Genomic DNA, 17,400 nt, shown 5'->3' with positions numbered 1-17,400 from the left:
AAATATTATTTATCATGCCATTTTCAAGTGTCCATCGGGGTTTTATATTTAGAAATGCCCGAGGCACCAAAATATTCCTGCATTCAAAAATCACGATCGCGCAACCCTTTTTCTCATCGACGCTTACCATATCCTCATTCTACATGACAAGGAATGCGGCCGCAAACCAGGTCACTAGACCAGCCAACCCGTACGCCGGCACACGGTCTAACATTGGTGTACACTAATCCAAGTACGGTTTGCGGCTCTACGAGGATCCGAATTCGATTTAATTAATAGTGGCAGAGTGATGCACTATTTATTAGCACTAAAAATACCTGCAAGTTTACAGGGTAGATCTAGTATAGCTAAAGGTCAGTACCGGGATATCGAACACGGGGAATAAGATTGCAACTGTCTATCATATACTAAGCGTCATATACTATCTAGAGACACATATTATTTTTGGTTTTTGGTTTTATAAACTAGACATAAATATAAATAAATAAAATAAAATAAAATAATACAAAACAGGCTAAAGAATGTAGAGTTTTAGGACCCAACTAATATAACCTAGTGATGATTAATCTCATAGAATCTTTACCTTTATGTGTCTCCAAGATTGTTAGGAAAGTCGCGATTATCAGATAAGCCCCCTCTCGAGTGTACCTATCCAGTAGATTAGACTCTAACTATCAAAGTCTCCTTCTAATAGATTAGATTCTAACTCCTTAAGTTCCTAACACTCAAGCCCCTCACAAAGGGTCCCCTCTCTCGAGTGCAGATAAACCTATGTGTTGTACCCGTTCCTTTTACCACGTAAAACTAGCTATCTCTCGATTAATCTAGTTAAACGGACATAGTTCTACAGTTGGCCAGACAAAAGAACAATAAAAGCACAAGAACAAGCAAAACAATCACAAGAGCTAGGAAAAAGTTCAATTCAATAAATCAAAACATGTTCATAATAGTCTTCACCAAAAACCATACAAAAGATATTTAACTACTCATAGACAAGTAGTAAAAATCAATAAAAGTACTAGACATGAAAGAAATAGATAAAACCCAAGGTTGAATCTTCAATCTTCAGTCTCTCTTGCCTGGATCTGCAGAGCTCCGCTCCAATGCAAGATGGATGAATTGATGTGTGGAATATGGAATGGAAGAATGTGTAGAGGGGAAAGGATTGGAGGTTCTGAGATGGAGATTGTGAATTAGGTTTGGATATTTATAGGCTAGAAAAAGGGTTTAGGAATGGTAAAAATTATCCTCCAAGAAATATAAAAGATATTTTTTTCGAATTCTTCAATTAATAGGAGAGATTTGAGCAATAATTTATTCCTTCCTTGAATTTTCGCCTAATTTCCGTCAGCTTTGACTGCACTGCGCAATGTCCGTAGAATAGTCATAACTTTCTCCACAAAACTCCGATTGAGACGTGCGAGATGTCCACGCGAAGCTCTTTCGAAGACGAAGAGAATGATATGAATTAAGCGGAAATTCAAACTCCGATTGGACTTCAAACTCGCTGGAAGAATGGGCTCGAACAGAGGCTACTGCACCTTGGTCTTTTTGCACCTTTTTCTATCTTTTTCTATCATTTATCAACAAACACATTAAAAATACCAAATGTATACCATATGCAATTTAAGAACAAAATTTGCATGATTGACATTTAAAACGAGTCAAATCTAGCCCTTAAAAATATGCAAAATCCGTGTTTGTCACAGAGCCACAAGGGATAGGCACGACAAAACAAATCACGGCATGATATCACATATTTCATTCTCATCAATAAAGATTTAGGACGTTGTCCTTATTTTAAAAGAAAGCCCATCTCGACGGCTTAGATCTCAAGCACTCTCTTCCCCTTGCTATCACGTTGAGAGCGCAAGTTATCACCTTTAAATTATGTGTATCACAAATCAGTCTCAATCATCGATTCAAAAATCATGCATGTCCCCAATGTTTCCCTTTTCCCATCGATTCGTTTTATATTATCATTCAAAATCTAGACATGCTCATCATATCAATTTCATTCGCACTACAACTCCAGATCTATCATCAAATCATGTCACGCATGAGTGTTCTTCCACACACATCACACGCACACACACAAACACACACGCACGCACACTGATGCACACACATACACACGTACATCACTTCCCATTCATCAATTGTTTCCCCTTTTCACTCGATCTATATGCGTGAGGGTACAAGAACACCGTTTAATTGGTTAGATGAGAAAAGATAGATCAAATACCTCTTCTTGATAGAAACGATCGGTAGAAACAAAGTATAATCTTGGTTCTTCAACAATTCTTGAGGCTTCAACTTGAATTCTTCTCAAAAGATGAGGAATAATTGGAGAATAATAGAAGAAAAATTGAGAGAGAGTAGGAGAGAAAAGGCGTGAGGGAGAGAGGGAGTAGGCGTGTAGTTTAGTGGCTAGGGTTAGGTTTTCTCCCATGTATATATAGAGTATGATAATTAAATCTCATAATTAAATAAATAAAAGATTTGGGATGATTTGGTGGTGGAAGTTGGCGTGAATTGTATAGAGAAAATAAGGAGTATTCGAATTATATGCTATTTAATTAGCATATGATTTAATTTGGTATTTCACGGATTAGAATAAAATAACACGGAGCAAAATAAAAATAATAAATCCTCCCAATAAATAGAGAGTAGGCGATTTTTATATATTCTCCCACAAGGAATTAAATTCAAATCCTAATTTAAGTAGGATATGGTAAGATTTGCTAGGATATTTATATTTATTCATGGAAGGAAATAAATAAGGAATCAAATAATATAATAAACAATTCCTTCTTCCCTTAAATAGGAGATTTTCGAAATCTCCATGTATAAGCATAGGGGTCGAAAATTTCATGGAAGAAATAGAGGATAATCGGACTTTGGATTTAATTTGGATAATTATCCCAAGCAATTAATTAAATACAAGAAAAATAGGATTTCTTCTCCAACAATAATAGGGGTCGAAAATTCCAATTAAATACTGATGCTCCTATTTAATCTCACTCATCTCTTAGGAAAAGATTCTCCCCAATATATTTCACCCCGCATCAAATATTCATACAGTAATGTCACAAACTTCAATCATTTTCACTTTCACCTCATATTCTCAACACATTGACCTTTCAACAGCCACGTCATATATTTCACATCTTTGACTATTCAACATTCACGTCATATACTCAACATATTTGACTATTCACATAAATCTCAACTCCAAGTCGCAATTAGGTCATAAAGAAATCATGCAATTAATTCACTCATCATTTAATCCACATACTTCATAGCACTGAAAGCATTTAATGCAAAATTTTATGATTCGAAAATTAGGGTTCAGAAAAGTGGGGCGTTACACCTCTTGTGTGAATTTATACTATTTTTTTGCACATTAACAATTAATTTGTGCATATTATCTGTTAAAACAAGGTAAACTAGCTAGTAACCAAGACACAAACTCGGCTCTTCCGTAACGCTGGACAGAGGGAGCATTAATTGTTGATAAAGTGTTGTATGATTAATGTATAATTTAAATAAGTATGTAGGTATGATTAACAAAGTATAACCAATATATGAATATAAAATATTCTTTTTGAGTTTGAATTTTATGCAAATAGTTGAAGTTAAATTACTTTTTTAATGTGACATATATTTAAAAATAAGTTTAAGCGTAATGTAAATAGTTGCAGCGGATACCCGTTTGACATGATTCAGCGAATACCCGTTTGACATGATTCATAATAGCATTCACACTGGCATTCTTTAACTAAAGAATGCCATACACTATTAATGGACCCCTACCCACGTTTTTTTTTCCATCCCCTAACTAAGAAGTTCACAACGCATTGAACAATCCATTACTTCCACAATAGTACAATTAATAAAAAAAATTTCATTAATAATAATACTTCATTAGAAAAACTCAAAAATGACATTACAAGTTCTAAAAAAATTAGAAGTTACATAATTTAAATACTAAAAATTAAAAACTGCATTATTTGAAAATCCTAGAAATTAAAAATTGCATAATTTAAATCCTAAAATAAAAATTTACATACATAATTCGGGTCTCAAAAACAAAAAAATGACTGCGGCGACTGGGGCGGTATGAATTGAGGTTGGAGGGCGTCAATTATCTGGTCATGCACAAGCACAACATGTTGCGGATTCATCGAGACGTGTCAGTGCTAAGTGGAGAATGCATATAGCCTAATAAGGTGTGTGGATTAGGAGTAGGAGGGATAGGAGGGATAGGAGGGGGTGGACCTTGGGGGGGCACTTGGGCTTGGCTATGTCTACCCATGCAGCTAGCTTTCGCTGCTTTCCTCCCAGGTGGACGGCGGTGCAAAAAGGCCAAATGAGCTCCAGCAAACTAGCTTGCGACCTCGACCATTTGGAGGTGGAGTCCGAGGAAGATTGGATGCCACCCGCCCAATTATCCAGATGGCGAACCTTCTTCCAAGTATAGACATGCTTGACGGGTCTCGACATGACCGCAGTCATAATGTCGGCTTTGATCGTTCCGCTGCCGCTCGTCCTTATTTCATTGATGTACCACCCGTTGAATTTTTGGATTTGCTCGCAAGCTTGGACAAAATGATTACTTAGCATACTTACGTTGCGCTGCACATTTCCAGACGACCATTTTGCGTTGTATCTTTGGGTGATCCTTACCCAAATCATCTTTCCAGAGTGGTTGGTTCAAACAAGTGCAAGAGATCTTCTGAGGTGCTAACACACCCCTCGAATAATTTATCGATCTCAACCGGACTGTACGGAGTGTCGATGTTGAATTCCGACAAATTGGAGCCATCCCCGGGGGCGTTGTTGCACTCTTGGATTTGGGACAACGGCTGCATCAGGGCGTCCACCAAAATTGCCCCTAGGGGGGCGTTCTGCAAGTCCGCGTGTAAGGTTGGGTACACGTCCGGAGTTGCCGAGCTTTGTCTATCCGGAGTAGCCCGGCTGGGGTATATCTAGCGTAGGCGTGCTCCACTGGCTCCAATTGTCCCAGCCACCGGAGTTGCGCGGGGGTTGTTGGCTGGACATGTTTGCACAATTGTTGTTAGAAAAATTTGAGATGGAGAATGGAAAAGTTTTTTTGGTTAAGATTTGTGGTATTTACGGATGAAAGAGGATGAATTTTGGAGTAAAAAAATGAAGAAAAAACGGTAGTATTTGGGGAAGTGGGAATTTTTTTATTATTTCTGCATTTTCGGATTTTTTTAATAAAAATATTAAACAGTTCTAATTGATGCGCATTTGCAGGCTGGTTAGTGGGCGTCACGCTTGTTGAGGGTGCTGATTTTCTTATAAAGATTTAGTCTTATAATAAGTTTGATTGGATATGAATTAAAACATATTTCAATAAGATGTCGTATTACATATCTGATAATCCTTTCATCATCCAGAATGCAAGGAGATTTTGTGATAATGCCACGTTTGTTCCTTTAATGTGTATGGTTTTGCTGGAGCTTGTTTGTGGGAAGGTAGTATATTTATGGTACTGACAATACAGAATATGTAATTACTAATCCTAAAGAGAACGTACTTTCCGAGGCAGCCCAAAATTTTGGTAGACTCTGATCTCACCTTCTAAACTTGCTGTGACTATGACCATGCCCCATGCTGTGGCCTGAGCCGTCTGACCTCCAATATGACAAAAAGAGTGGGAGGACAAAGATTGGGATCGTGTAGCACCTAAGGCAGACGGTGGTGGTGATTCGTGATTACTTACGGAGGCAGACAAAGATCTGGATGTGTTAATAACTCCAATTCCAGGATCTACGGGAGGAGAATGATCATCGTCTTCACAATTTGGAATATCCTCATTTTTCTTGGGTAGTGGGGGCAAATTCCTTCTTTTACTTGTGTCTACTAACAATTTTGAATGCCTCTTTGAATGTATTTCTACAGATGGTGGTTCATTCGCCGTGCTCCCCCCGGGCCATGCAACTGCGACGGTTACATCTTTACAATGGAAGTGCTCGTATGCCTTTACAGTAAGTTTACTCTTCTTTCCCCCACTTGGATTTTTGGACTCTCCGACCTTCCATATATAAACCTGAGAGTCTTCACTAGCACTAATGACGTGCCTTCCGTCTGGACTGAAGCTAGCCGCGCTCTGGCTACAAGTGTTACGAGACCCTGTGGTTGATAAAATGGTGAAACAAAGAACTTCTTATTGGATATGATATGGAAACATACATACATACCTCTAAATTTTTGGATCATGTCCTCTCCGTTGTATATTCGAATTCGAGAATCAGTAGAGGTAATGAGCACTTCAGATTGATTCCAAGGGGCATACTGTAGAGTGTAGACACAGAAATGCATGATAGTTTGTTAAACGAAACACAGGAGTTGAGGCATGAAGTTGAGTTACCTGAAAACCGGTGATCTTTTTGGCTGGGGCCTGAGGATGAAAACCAGGGAGTTTTTTTGCTTGAGACTTTGTCTTCATCTGGATATCCACGGTATGTTCCAATTTGTAGTCTGAGAAATAAAATACACTTTTGATAAGGCATCGCTGATATATATTTGTTACTATATGATTTGAGTGAACCGTGTTACTAACCATCAATACTATAAAATCGACACATCCCTTCTTGAGAACCAATGACAGCACCCTTCAGAAGTAAATTACAAATTAGACATGTATTTGAAGTTTATGTACTCCAAAACTAGTGGGTACCTGGCCATCGGGAGTGTAGCTGGCAGCAGTGACCATTTCACGAGAGTCTGACCAGTCTACAACCTGGCGGTCAGGTACATTCCAGATCCTAACCTTTGCATCTAGTGAACCGCTTATAAAGTAGTCGTCATCTACTGGATTGAACTGTATGCAAGTTACTGCCATATCTGGACTTGTTAGCAAAAATTGATTTGGTAAAATTAATTGCGTATAATTTTGGCATCTTACCATAGTCATTGTGTGCAAACGTCTTCAAACAACTCTTTGTTTCCAGATCCCACAGCCTCACTGTCTTGTCCATAGATGATGAAAGCAATAGCTGCAATATATTCTCAAATTATGTTAAATGATGTTGTTTTTCATCTTATTTACGAATTAAAACGAATAAACTCAAAATTATACCTGAGATGTAGACCATGATAGGTCCAATACATCATCTTGGTGACCTTGGAATGTGCAGAGTGGTTTTTCAGAAAGGGCAAAGACAGTCTCTGGCACATTGACGTAGTCGGGGATGGAGTTTGCTTTTTTCCTATTAATTATACTCTTCTTCTTGGACGGCATGGGCGTAATATCTGCAAGTTGAGGGCAGTCTGAGGCCGTTCTAGTCATAGGATGAACGGGTGTGGTGCTGCTGGCTGAATTCGGCATAATTTCACAATCCTGCACTTCCCAAACATGTATTAGCTTGTCTTCTCCTGCAGTTGCCAGGAAGCGAGCATTTTTACTGAATCTGATGACCCATATGGAGCCCTCATGAGCTTGTATTTCTTGAGAGACATGCAGCGCTGTGAATTCTCTGTAGGACTTGCCGTGTTGGCGAGTTTTCACCCATTGAGAGCCTGCCTTATTCTCTTCCGAACAAAGCTGCTGCTGCTGCTGCTGCTCATGTTCTTTCAGGTTTTTTGAACTTGCTGCAACCTTGATATTTTTAAGTAATGCAGCTCCCTTTCTCTTGCTATTTCTGAAACTTTTTGTGAAATACTTGTTGTGGTTCAATTTCCTAGCATCGTGGTCGTGTCCCTTGTTCTGCCGCCTCATCAGCTCCTTCACAACCCGCGACTGCCCAACAGCCTTCTCGAACTCCTCTATCGTTAGCTGCTTCCCCGTCTCAACATCACTCAGCTTATTCCACATCCCCTCTTCGTTGTACTCCTTCACAATAAACTCCTTACCGGTGTCCAGGTTCTTTATCAGAAAGAAGGAATCGAACGAGTGCTTGTTCCGTTGTGATGATCTGTTAACATCACTGGAGTATTGACACAAGCCTTTGCTTGGCGCGGATGATGTCCTGATGAGTCTTTGCTTTAATACACTACCAACTAACTCTTCTTTCCTCTGTCTTGTTCTTACATCTATGTCACTGTCCGACCGAGATCTTCCGAACACAATTGCGCTTGGATGCAAAGATGTTGAAGGAGAAGCAGAATCAACTGCTCTCGGTGTACAAGGATCGACTTTGGCACGTGTAGTCTTGGTGCTAGCCATCCGGAGCATGTCTTTGCTGCTGGCGAGGCCCATGCCTTGTAGGAGGCGCTTCCTCCGTTCCCTGATATCACCCGGCTCGGACGTCCACATGTCATAGCTAGCCAACATAAACGAAGGATTCGCCCTCGCGTCATAGCTGCTTTCGACTGAGGAGGCCGAGGAAATAGTCGAAGTGAACGACATTCGGCTATCCTCAAACTCGTCCATGTCAGAAGCCAAATCCAAAGGATTGGCACATGATATTCGTTCCCGGGTCTCGAAGAAACGGTCGTCTTCTTCGTCGTCTCCGAGGCCTTCCCAATTCATGGTGAGTTTCCTTCGACGCGCCATTGATGCACATTGCATGTGTCTAGGAATTGTGTATGGATTTTTGCAATGATAGGAAAAATAGTTTAAGAATTTTGGTGAATCTCCGACCAAATGAGAGTGCAGGGGCCGGAAATGAGGAGGAAAGGAAGGGAGGAAAACTAGGAGAGAATGAAATACAAGACGTTACATTTTTTTTGTTTAGAAATTGGCAGTGTAAAAGATAAAGAAAACAACTGGTCAATGCTTTTCTTAACTCAAACATCTCTTCACGTCTATATTCCAATGATTAATAGTATTCATGAATCGAGTTGGTAATCAATAATTTATTTATGTGTATAACTCTTATACTATATTTTTATACAATGTGACTTTAGATATATTCCATTATTAATAAGTGGGTGGTGCGCTAGTTGTATGCAACTTTTCATTTTGTTAAGATCTAAACCACCTAATTTTCTGATACATATATAAATATATAGTCATAGGGGCGCGTAACGTGAAACTACTCCCCCCGTCCGTCACTAAATGTCTCATTTTTCCTTTTCCGTCCGTCCATCAATAAATATCTCATTTCATTTAAACTATACTCCCTCCGTTCGGCGGTAGTAGAGGCATTTCTTTTCGGCACGGGATTTAAGGAAAATTGTGTGAAGTGGGTTAAATAAAGGAAGAATAGAGTAAAAAGTGAAAAGGTAGAGAGATGAAGAAAGAATAAATTAAGAGAGAGTAAAGGAAGAGATAAGAAATGTGTTGACTTTTACTATAAAAGGAAATGACTCAACTACTATGGAATGTACCGAAATGACAAAATGACTCAACTACCACGGAACGGAGGGAGTATTTGATAAGTGAGAGCCTACATTCCATTAACACATTTCACCCACATTTTATTATAAAACCAATATATAAAAGTAGGTCTCACATTCCACTAGCTTTTCTAAAACAATTTCTTAAAGCCCATGTCGATCAAATATGAGACATTTAATCACGGACGGAGGGAGTACATTTTACCACACTCCCTTCGTCCCTAAAATAATCTCATTTTGTTATTCTAGGATGTCTGCAATTTAAAGTCTTATTTATCTTTTTTTTTTCATTTTAAGTAAATGGACTCCACTAGAGGTTAGAAAAAAAAACAAAATCCGAACCGATCCAAATCAAATTTTAAAATACGGTTCGGTTTTACTCGATTTTTCGGTTCAGTTCGGTATTCGATTTTTCAGTTCGGTTCGGACGAAGAAAAAAAAACAAAAAAAAAAACCGAATAACCTAAATTTTTTAATATATTATATTACTATATGAAAAAAAACCTAACCCTGATACATATCAAGTGAGAATTGAAAGGGGACTCCGCCTCCAATTTCATTCACCACCAGAAATCACCATTTCTCTTCTCCTCCACACCATCACGCTTCCACGACGTCACCTCCTCTTTTCTATCCCTTGATTCCCCACCTCTCAACGCCTTAAGGCTTCCACGATTCTCTTCTCCACCGTTCTCACTTCTCTCAAAACTCCTCCTACATTCCACTGTTCCAGCTGCTCCATACCTTTTATGTGTGTGTGTTTGATGATGACTTAATATCATGAATGTTCTTGTATATTTATAAGAATAACATAAACACCTCTCAAATTTATTTGAGTATACGAGATTTTCCGTAAAAAGTTTGTGGATTTCTTCAATCTCGATCTTTTAATATTTCTCTCTCTTCCATTCATTTTGTAGAATTTTTTAATTCAAGAACATTTTAATTACTCCCTCCGTCCCAATTAAGTTGAGACATAACTTTTGGGCACGGAGATTAAGAAATTGTGTTGAAAAGTAGGAGATGAATAAAATAGGAAAGATAAAGAGAGAGTGAAGTAGATAGTGAAATAAAGTAAGAGTGATTGGGTATTTGGTTTTTGTTTAAAAAAGAAATAACTCAACTTAGTTGGGACATCCCAAAAATGAATACGACTCATTTTAGTTGGGACGAAGGTATTAATTTTTTATTTTGTTGTGTTATATGGAGTATAAATTAAGTGGTTAGGCCTTTATTTAAATATAGATTGTGTGATTGGTTCACCATTAGTGTTTTCAAGAGTTTACAGATATGATGCTATTCAAGGTTTTATGGTTAGAAAATTTGTCCACTTTATAGCGTTTGGTAGAAGTTTATTAAACTATGAAAATATTGTGTACTATGTTTGGTTCAATTTTGTATCATAAAATAAAACAAATGAAGAGACAATTCTACCCATGTATAATTTATCTATTGACTAAAACGCCCTAAGATTGCTTTTGACACGTAAAGTTTCAGACAATTCAATTTAATCTTAAAATATCACACAAAAATTCACCCTCTCAAACAATAAAAATTAAATAGAGAAATACAAGATCTGAAAGGAAATAAAAAAATAATTTCCTCATATTGGCCATCTCCTTCGTCTTACTCTCTCTAGCTGATTCCAATCTCAAAAATTTCCGGCGAAACTCACCAAATTTTCTTCCACTGCCGCCGCCTCAGCCCCCGTTTTTCCTTATTCTTGGTCGACTGATCGGCACATTACCTCCCCGCTGCCCGCCGTGGAAATTTGCTCGCCGCATCCCCAACTCCACAACACCAATTTGCTCGACGGGTGTTCTTCCTTCTTTGTGTAGCCGTAGTGAGTGTTTTGAACGAGAAAGAACAGTGTTTTCAAGGTTTTAGCAATTTGCCTCCTTCACTATACCAGGTTTTGGAAGAGATAGAGTTATAGCAACTCTTGTGTTAGTAAATGGAGGAATCATGAAACACGCATTGTTTATACCGGATCTTCAGCAAGTGTTTCAAGGCTACCAATCACCAGTTAGTTTGTTTAAACAGTAGATTTTCATGGGCTAACAGGGCTACCATTCAAGCCCTGTTATATAATTGTAGGCTTTGTTTTTATTAGTATTTTATATATTTTCAGTTTTTTTTATATGTTTTGCACAATTTTGATTTTTTGGTCTTGTTCAGTTTTCATAGTTCGGTTTTCAGTTTTTTAGTTTTCGATTTTTGATTAGATTGGTTTCGATTTTAGAAAAATTTCAGTTTTTTGGTTTGGCTCGGTTTTAGCCAAAAAACCGAACCAAACACCGAATACACACCCTTAGACTCCACCATTCACCTAGCTCATTACAAGCACATTCTATTATAAAACTAGTATCAGTATCACCTCCTTGTGTTGCACGACCTATGGAATTTTCTGTTAGAGTTTGTATACTAGAAATCACTTTTCGAGTGATTGAATACTGTAAAAACTCTTATTTTATTTTCCAAGGAATAAAACAGATTATTTTTGCCATATGTTGTTATGTTTTACATTTAATGGATGTTTATTATATGTTTAAATGTGTAAGTAACTTACCAAATTCTAAGTCTTTGTTTTAGTAGACCGATTATGGGCGTCGTCCACTTTAAGGTAACACGGTCAGTTCTGAACAAAGAAAAATAAGAATTTCACAACCTAGATAGGCTTAGACTACCTATCGTGAACGGTTGCAATGTCAGTCCGCATATTTCTAAGCCTTATTGAAATAAGATGACATTGGTGTGGTATATCACTGAATTAGATCTAACAGCAAGACAAGTCTTTATGCTATCTACTGAAAAACAAGATCTTGATAATTATTATTTTTTAATCAATGTACGTTAGCATTGAGCATACGATATGTATTATGCACTACTTTGACTTACCAAATGGTACGAGTTTTTCGCAACCCAATAAACCAGGTATATTAGGTAGTGGTGATTTATATCTAGCGGTGCTAGGATTTCTATTATATTGATTCGTGCGCGAGGTGAGTCTCGTTTGATAACATCCTCAAGAGAAGCTCGGAATAAGGCCTTATTATTCGAAACCTAGCTAGTTGAAGTTTGATTACTCTACGAATAATAAATAAGCATTTCTTGTTGAGTCCACTCTTGGAATTAATAAGATATTAATTAATTAAGTCCATAGCAGACACTAATAAATTAATGGATGTTTCTATCTTAAGCACGGGAAATAAATAACTAGCAATGGAAACATGGATTATGTAGCATCCCACTTTTTCGAACCCTAATTTTCAAGATATAAAATTTTTGCATTAAATGCTTTTAATTCTATAAAGTATGTGGATTAATTGATGAGTGATTTAATTGCATGTATCTTTGCGCCCTAGTTGCGATTTGGAGTTGAGTTGGAGTTGAATAGTCAAACTTGTTGAATATATGACGTGGCTATTGAATAGTCAATATTGTGGAAAATATGACGTGGCCGTGGAATGGTCAAAGTTGTTGAAAATGTGACGTGGCGGTGAAATTTGAATGGTGGATTTTATGATGCGAATATGTGAATACGTTGATACGGGGTGAAATAATATTGTGGTGAATTATTTTCCTAAGGGATGAGTGAGAATTAAATAGGAGCACTGTTTATTTACATGGAATTTTCGACGCTCCTATTTTGTGGAAAAGAAATTCTATTTTTCTTGGATTTAATTATTGCTTGGGATAATTATCCAAATTAAATTCAAAGCCCAAATATTCCTTATTTATTCCATGCAAATTTCGACCCTAGGCTACACTAGGGTGATTTTCGAAAATCCCCATATTTTATGGGAGAAGGGATTTTATTATTATATTATTTGATCCCTTATTTATTCTCTTCCATAAATAAATTCAAATATCCTAGCATATCTTACCATATCTAAGGAGATCTTGCCATATCTTATTTTAAATAATATTTGAAATTGATTCTTTGTAGAGAATCAATAAAAAAACGCCACTTTCCTATTTAATTGGGGAGATTATTATTTTTATTCTACTCCGTGGTATTTTATCCTACTCCGTATAATATCCAAATTTAATCATATGCTAATTAAATAGCATGAAATTCGAATTCCCCTATTGTTCTCTCTAAAATCACGCCAACTACTATCCCATATCTCTTCCAAATCTTTTATTTATTTTATTATGGGATTATATCTTGCACTCAATAAATAAGAGTGAAAACCTAAACCCTAGATCAAAGAAAAACCGCCCCCCCCTCTCATCACGTCGATCTTTCTCTCTCCCCACTCTCTCAAAGTTTTCTTCTACTTTTCTCCATTATTTCTTCATCTCTTGGAGAAGAATTGAAGTTGAAATTCAAGAATCTTTGAAGAATCAAGGCTATTACTTTTTTTCTACCGTTCGTTCTATCGAAAAAGGTATTTTCTATATTAATCTTTCTTCATCTACTGATTAATCGGTGTTCTTGTGTCCTCATGCATTTAGAATGATTGAAACCCCATTTAGAATGACTGAAACAATTGATGAATATGGGATGCGTGTGTGTGTGTGTGTGTGGGCATGCCTCGGTGTGCGTGCACGTGTGTTGTGTATGTGCGTGTGACGTGTGTTGTGAAACACTCATGCGTGACATATTTTGATGATAGATCGGGAGTTGTGGTGCGAATAAAAGTGACATGATAATCATACTTTGATTTTGAATGGTGTTATTAAAATGAATTAATGGGAAAAGGGAAACGTTGGGAACATGCATGATTTTGATCAATGATTGAGACTTACTTGTGATACACATAAATTAAAGGTGTTAACTCGCGCTCACGGAGTGATAGCAAGAAGAAGAACATACTTGTGATCTAAGGAATCGAGGTGGGCTTTATTCACTAAACTCTCTTATTGCCAAAATTATGATTGTGGAGTTATAAGGGTGGTATAAATCGTTATGCCATGCCTATGATTGTTTTGATATTATTGTGCGCCTGATGCCTAGATTGTGAGTCCGCTCCATTAGGCTATAGGGCTATAAAAACGAATTCGGGTCTGAGTAGGGCAGCAAACCCTATCAGGCTAGTGTACACAGTTGGGATCGGGAGCCGTCCTTGCTAGTCGGCCGGTCTCATGGGCGAATAGTGTGGCCACACTTTCGTCACACTATGGAATGGTTGATTGATGAGAAAATGGGAGGTATTGTTTGACTGGCCAGTCTGTGAAACTATTTTTGTGATACTCGATGATATTCTTTTATAAATGCAAACTCGAGTTCACTATGGTAAGGATGGCATATCTACTTAAAATGTTTTGGCATAAGTCCACTGAGTATGTTTAAAATACTCAGCCCTGCATGTGTTTTCCCTATGTGCAGGTTGAGCAGTGACGAGCTCGTGGCGGTGTTGAGCTAATAAATTGAATAATGATATGATCGTTTGAAACATCAAGTGGAGTTGTGTCTTCATACATGTTCTTCACTTTTCTCTTGGTTGCTTCTGCTAAACATGGAACTTAGTATCATCGTTTTTGAACTATTTCATTATTGTTTAGAATATCGAGACATAATGCGTTTTTGTTGGATTTACATTAAACCCTTGACCTTTGAGCATAATTATGATATCTATTCATCTATTGATTTTTCTTGCTTAAGCCGTTGTCTTATTTCTTAAATAGTTCATTGATTACTCTGGTCAATACCTTTAAATGAAACCCTAGCCTACGCTCTTGTTGCATTTAAGTCCGCCTAGGTAGCAGTCGCCGTATTTATTATACCCTAAAATGCCGGGCTGTTACAGATTACTTATAATTTCGGATTTGGATGAGGATTGCAATATTACTTTAGTAGTGGCTGCTCGTAATATTCCAATTAAAAGCTTATATTAAATTGGGGTTCAATTTAATTAGTGAAAAGCTAATTGGAGGAGCCCATATCCAAAACCTTCCATAGATCCCTGCCTGGACCCAATATGTGACTTATTATAAACATGAGAATAAAGGAGACAGAAAATAGACATTATTTTCTTCCAAATTTTCATCCCCCACTCTCTCTAGAAGAGGGGCGATTTTTCCTATCCTCCGTGAGATAGGTTTTCCGTCTTCTTTATTTAAGTCCTAGTATTCTGGTGAGATCAGACCACCCTGATATTAGTTTGCAGTCCGGAAATCAGACAGAAGATCCGTGATTTAGTACTGAAGATCTTCACGTGGAGAAGGCGCTAGCTATCTTCGATTCTTTGGAGAATCCTCAAGGTAAAATAGCTAAACCGTAGGAAAGCATGTTTTATGTTTCAATTATTCTAAAGCATGATTTATTTGAGTTATGAGCATGAAACATATAATAATTGCACGAATAGAATTTGTCTAAATAATCTGCTAAATAGTTCACTTGATTATCTGATTTATTTGTTAAAACACCGCACGCTTCCGCTGCCAGTTCTTTCATTTTCTTCATACAATTTAGAAGTATATGAAGTTTTTAAATCACTAATATAAACACAAGAATAACATTAGTTATGAAGCAATCTATGTTATTAATAAGTTTTGGTAATGTTGTAAAATCAAAATCGCTTCCCATATTGTCTTATAAATTTTTATAATACTGTTGAAATTTTAATTTACTCTCTTGGTCCCCAAAGAGATGAACATTTGGTTAGCACGGATTTTAATGCATAATTGGAAAGTAAGAGAGAGATAGAAAAAAAAGTTTTTAAAGTATTTTTAGTGGAGAATGTGTCTCACCTCATTAGAGAGAAATAGTTTTTAAAATTATAAATTTCATGGAGTATTCATAGGGATGGAATAAAAAACCTCATTAGAGAGAAAGAAGTTTTTAAAATTAGAAATTTCATCGAGTACTTTATAGGAATGGAATAAAAAGGAAACAGTTCATACTTTTCAGGGACGGAGGGAGTAATATTTACCATTTAAATTAATTATATTGTTCATTAATCGTTTAATTACTAACCATTCAACATTCAATTATTTTGTTAATAGAGAATCGATTAATAATAGACAATTAATCAACTTCAGTAATAAAAAAATAATTGATAAGAATGCAACCAAGAAATGAAAATTTTTATAATAAATAGAATCCATAATCGTTTATGCTCATGTAGCTCTCCGTCAGCCTCCATATATCTTCAATAGCTTTCATCTTATCCGCTAATCGTCTCCAACACTTTCATCGTCCTGCGATGACACTATCTTCTCCATTAGGCCAATTTGCTTCCATATGTAGATAAGAACTTCAAACAAAAGTCAACTACATACCCTATATTGCAATTACAAGAAATATTTTCCTTTGTGAACAGTGTGAACAACCAAATTTGGCAAATGCCTCAATGATTTCAACCTCTGATTGATAAAGTTATGATACATTGTAGATCACTATGAAAGATTAATTTTATTTCCATGGTTTCTGTCACACCCCAACCCTTCTGACGTACTTACAACTTACTATTGAAAAAAATTATTATTAGTGGTTTAAATGAGTCACAACTCAGAATATATAATTTTTACCTTCTATTTCACATCACACAAGTACCAAACACATTATTTCACCAACGTATATAACCATAAGCAATAAATATCATAATTAATTTCATATCCATATGCATATGCCTCTATGTTCTTCTTTATTATTCTGTGACAAATCAAGTCTGTTATCTGCCCGGGATTTCCATCCCTTTTAATTATTTGACCTTTCCACGAGGTCCCTCTTTGATTTGACCTTTTCACGAAGGCCCCTCTTTGCATTTTGACCTTTCAACGAAGGCCCCTCTTTAATTTGACATTTCCATGAAGGTCCCTCTTTGCATATATTTCCACTGACCCGTAGGTCCATTATCATTGTATATGACCCGTAGGTCTATTTCCATTATCATTGACATCATACCCAGTGCAAGACTGTCACATCTCCTCTTTAATCTAATGATGCAGATAATTCTAATACTATATAAAAACATGTCCATTGCACCATTCACATATCCATTTCTCATTCCACCAAATGATTCTAACACAGTATATAAAACATATTCATATTAGTTTCACACCATATAATTCAATTACTCATTTAAATTCAGCACATAACAATCAACCGCATAACACATGTAAAATTAAAAGTATGGT

At 36.7% G+C, this 17,400-nt stretch overlaps 1 protein-coding gene and 1 long non-coding RNA gene across 2 annotated transcripts; both read right to left on the bottom strand.

Annotated features, from left to right (window-relative positions):
• Positions 1-906: 906 nt before the first annotated feature.
• On the bottom strand, positions 907-2,389 carry LOC148932585 (uncharacterized). The gene is made up of 2 exons (XR_016134867.1): positions 2,246-2,389; positions 907-1,881 (listed from the first exon to the last, which is right to left on the bottom strand). It is a non-coding gene; the product is annotated as an uncharacterized LOC148932585 (long non-coding RNA).
• A 3,113-nt stretch (positions 2,390-5,502) lies between these two features.
• On the bottom strand, positions 5,503-8,705 carry LOC125202372 (uncharacterized). The gene is made up of 7 exons (XM_048100755.2): positions 7,112-8,705; positions 6,938-7,028; positions 6,710-6,867; positions 6,593-6,644; positions 6,401-6,510; positions 6,231-6,324; positions 5,503-6,162 (listed from the first exon to the last, which is right to left on the bottom strand). Exons 1-7 carry the CDS (start codon positions 8,540-8,542, stop codon positions 5,552-5,554), a joined length of 2,547 nt encoding a protein of 848 aa, XP_047956712.1. The 5' UTR covers positions 8,543-8,705; the 3' UTR covers positions 5,503-5,551.
• Positions 8,706-17,400: the final 8,695 nt, after the last annotated feature.

This window comes from Salvia hispanica, chromosome 2 (genome assembly GCF_029641045.1).
Source record: "Salvia hispanica isolate PSC_SH4W2 chromosome 2, Shi_PSC_v1, whole genome shotgun sequence".
NCBI lineage: Eukaryota > Viridiplantae > Streptophyta > Magnoliopsida > Lamiales > Lamiaceae > Salvia > Salvia hispanica.
This window is presented reverse-complemented; position numbering and strand designations above follow the sequence as displayed.

Coding starts and splice junctions, on each gene's coding strand:
- LOC125202372 (XM_048100755.2), bottom strand. CDS start 8,542: ATGCAATGTGCATCAATGGCGCGTCGAAGGAAACTCACCATGAATTGG. Junction 6,511..6,592: donor TCGATTTTATAGTATTGATG/GTTAGTAACACG, acceptor TTTATTTCTCAG/ACTACAAATTGGAACATACC. Junction 6,163..6,230: donor CATGATCCAAAAATTTAGAG/GTATGTATGTAT, acceptor TATCAACCACAG/GGTCTCGTAACACTTGTAGC.